This window comes from Haliaeetus leucocephalus, unplaced genomic scaffold (genome assembly GCF_000737465.1).
Source record: "Haliaeetus leucocephalus isolate CR32 unplaced genomic scaffold, Haliaeetus_leucocephalus-4.0 Scaffold226, whole genome shotgun sequence".
NCBI lineage: Eukaryota > Metazoa > Chordata > Aves > Accipitriformes > Accipitridae > Haliaeetus > Haliaeetus leucocephalus.
The window spans coordinates 647,048-650,439 of NW_010972662.1; the positions used below are offsets into that span (position 1 = coordinate 647,048).

At 62.9% G+C, this 3,392-nt stretch overlaps 1 protein-coding gene across 1 annotated transcript in view; it reads left to right on the top strand.

Annotated features, from left to right (window-relative positions):
- Nucleotides 1-128: 128 nt before the first annotated feature.
- Nucleotides 129-3,392, top strand: part of UTP14A (UTP14, U3 small nucleolar ribonucleoprotein, homolog A (yeast)) — a 6,056-nt gene continuing 2,792 nt past the window's right edge. Inside the window, exons 1-9 of the mRNA XM_010567108.1 lie at nt 129-233; nt 451-521; nt 791-855; nt 1,014-1,156; nt 1,322-1,477; nt 2,442-2,561; nt 2,647-2,741; nt 2,986-3,109; nt 3,201-3,278. Coding sequence (XP_010565410.1) covers nt 174-233; nt 451-521; nt 791-855; nt 1,014-1,156; nt 1,322-1,477; nt 2,442-2,561; nt 2,647-2,741; nt 2,986-3,109; nt 3,201-3,278 — 912 coding nt within the window. The 5' untranslated portion in view covers nt 129-173. The remainder of the gene's footprint in view (nt 234-450; nt 522-790; nt 856-1,013; nt 1,157-1,321; nt 1,478-2,441; nt 2,562-2,646; nt 2,742-2,985; nt 3,110-3,200; nt 3,279-3,392) is intronic.

Consider the following 3,392-nt stretch of genomic DNA (forward strand, 5'->3'; position numbering starts at 1 on the left):
CCCTCCGCCCCCGCCCGCCGGGGCCCCGCTGCCACGGCAACCGTGACGTCAGGCAGGACGGGCGGAAGCGCGGCGGGGGGCGACAGCCCGGGCGGAAGCTGCTGCGCGCTTTCCGGCAAGATCGCGAGGAGGGTGGCGCGGCGCTTTCCGGCTGACCCCGGCCGTGCGGCGCGATGGCGGAGGACTGGCTGGGCGTAGAGGCGGCCGTGAGCGCCAGCGAGGGCGAGGAGGAGGTGAGCGGGGCTGGGCTGGGCTGGGCTCCTCCGGCAGCCGCCGCCGCCGTACGCGGAGGTCCGGGCGCTACCCCGTCCCAGGCGTCCCGGGGCGTCCGCAGCGGAGGGTGGCATGGCCCGGCCGGGGAGCCGAGGCCTGGGGCGAGGCCTGGCGGTGAGGGGCAGGCGCCGCTGCCGGTAGCGCCGGTCGGGGCTAACCGCGTCTGCCGTGTGCTAGGGGCAGGAGGATGACGAGCGGCGGCACCGGCAGCTCCTGGAGGCGGTCAGCTCCCTCTCCGGACGGAGGCGGTGAGTGAGGGGGGTGGGGGGTGTCCGAGGGGCTGCCGGGGCTCGGCCCTGAGGCTCCAGCAGCAGCCGCGCTGCATCTCCCCCGCCCCGTTTCCCCCCTTGAGGCTGCACGGGAGCGCTTTGAAAAAGGGGGTGGGAGGGAGGACCCTCGGTTCCCCGGCCCGCTGGCACCATTGCTTCTGCCTCTGCCGTAGCAGCAGGTAGGAGGAGAAGCACGTGGGGGGGGACGCGAGGAGCCTTTTGGTTTATTTTCTTTTCTCTTCTGGTAGGCGGAAGCTGGCAGAGCGTACAGAGGCAAGCGTGCAGGTGTCCGAGTTCAATGTCAGCTGCAAAGGTGAGATCCCTGGGAGGCTGGGCAGAACTCCTACTGTCTGACTGGGACGGCGCTGCCCGCCTGCAGCTGACTGCTTGGGATTTGCTGTGTCTGCCCCAGGTCTTTGGGCTGAATGCAGCTGCAGCCCCTTGACTTGGTGGTGCGGGACCCTCGTCTAGGTGCTGGGGAGAAGCTGGTTCTGTCCGAGCTCCTGCAGCCCATCCGTCCCAAATCCGCCCTGAGCAGCGTGAAGAAAGAGCTGGCCGGAGTGAAGCAGAAAAAGGCAGTGGAGCTGCCGCTTAGCAAAGAGGAGGCAGAGCGGGTGAGTGGGCCTGGACAGACAGCAGAGGGAAGTTCTGGCCTTACAGGGCAGAAGAGCTGAGCCCCTGAGTGCCCCTCTACTCCTCTCTGATGCTGACAAGCTTTTCTCACTCTTCACACCAGTCTTTCTCTGCTCATCTTTTTCCCTTCTTGCCTCTGCCTGCAGGTTGTAAGGGAAGCTGCCTATGTCAGGACCTCTAAAGATGTGGGCAAATGGCAGCAGGTGGTCTTGCAGAACCGACGGGCGGAGCAGCTGGTCTTCCCTCTGAAGCAAGAGATTGCTACAGTTGTCCCCCTGGAGCAAGTGGCTTCAGCATGGAAGGTGGGTGCTGTCGGGTTGCACACAGCTCCCAGGGGTTGGCTGGGGCAGCTTGACATTTCCTGGCTGCGCTGGGAGGAGTGATGTAGGCGTGAGGAAGGCCCAGCCTGTAGCTGAGGCTCTGGGCAGGTGTGCACTGAGCTTGGGAAGATTAGAAGGGAAGTCTTCTTCGTTCCTCAAGCATAGCAGATGTATAGATGCTCTCTGGGAGAAGCCGGGTGAGGCATGAGCAGAGGGTTTGGAGCTTGCTCTGTCCCCTCTCTTCTTTTTAGTCTTCCAGCCTGAGACATGCAGCCCGAGTCTGCAGTTTTTCAGTCCCTGCACTGAGCCAGCTGCTTGCTAGTAGCCCTCGGCTACTTGTGCTGAGGTGGGGGTGTTTGGTTTGCCAAAGCCTGTGCATCTGTAAATCTTCGTTATGAAAGAAGGATGCTTTTGGGTTTGAATGCAAGTTCCCATGGGGTTTGTGCTGCTGGCAGGAGAGTTACTGTCACCCCTGATAGCTCTCCCAGTTGTCCAGATGCTCAGGTGAGAGGCAGCCCCTGCCGAGCTCCCCACGTACCCGGTACTCACCTCGATCTGCCCAAAGGCCGCTTTCCATTTTGGTGGGATGTGGTGTCGCATGGCCTGGAACTCCTGCTGCCTGCTTCTTGTCCGGTGCTGCCTGGTCGGCACCGCCTGCCGACTGCGAGCCTATTTCTCTACCTTCAGAGGAATTCTGCCTGCCCTAACCTGGCGCGACGGCTGGGAGGGCACCTAGGCAGGCCCGTACCGAGCCTCGGGCTGTTGTGTGGGACCTGTGAGCAGGGCTGTGACCCCAGCCCCCAGGAGGAGGGGGGCACGCTTCTTTGGGCCCTCCCGTGGACCTGCTATGGGGCACCAGGAAGGATAGGGATGTCTAGGGGAGCGTTGGCTCTTGCAGTTGTTCTTTTCTCATCATCGTCTTGCTGTCTTTGTTCTGCCCCAACAGGCCCGAACTCCCCTGGAGCAGGAGATCTTTGGACTGCTCCACAAGACGCAGCAGCCCATCACAGACCCGCTCCTGACGCCGGAGGAGACCGCCTCACTGCAGGCAATGAGCTTGGAGGACGTGAGTGCTTTCCCCCCCTGCTGCCATCCCCTGGCTCTGGAGGCCTCTCCCTTGGCGCTTGCCCTCACTCTGCACTCCCTGGCAGGCCCGGCAGCGGCGGGCAGAGCTGCAGAAGGCTCGGGTCATGCAGTCCTACTACGAAGCCAAGGCTCGGCGAGAGAAGAAGATCAAGAGCAAGAAGTAAGGCTCTGCCCTTGCTGGGCTGGGTGCGGCGGGAGAGGGCCAGGTGCCGGCCTTGGCGCTGGAGCCGACCCTGCCCAGTGTGTGGGTATGGCCAAAACATGGAGGAAGGCAGGACAGCCCCCTTCCTTCTCGGCATCTGCAATGTATCGGGCAGCCTCCTGCCCAGAACAGTGCTGCATTCCCAAAGGCCTCCCTGGCACCATGAGGTCTCACTCGCTGGCCCTCTGCCCTTGTTCTGCAGGTACCATCGCGTGCTGAAAAAAAGCAAGAGACGCAAGGAGTTAAAGGAATTTGAGCTGCTGCATAAGTCGGACCCTGAGGCCGCCTTGGCGAGGCTGGAGGAGCTGGAGCAGCTCAGGATGCAGGTGCTGCTTTTGCGCTTCTCCCCCGCCACTTGGGAAGGCCCCGCTCGTGAGGGTGCTCTTTCTGATGCTCTTCTCTTCCTCTTGCCCCCAGGAGCGGATGAGTCTTAAGCACCAGAACAAGGGAAAATGGGCCCGTTCCAGAGCCATTATGGCTAAGTATGACCTGGAGGTGAGAACACAGAATCACAGAAGGGTTTGGGTGGGGAGGGACTTTCAAAGACCGTCTAGTCCAACACATCCTGCCCCCCCCCCCCCCCCCCCCCCCCCCTCGGGCTGCGGTTGC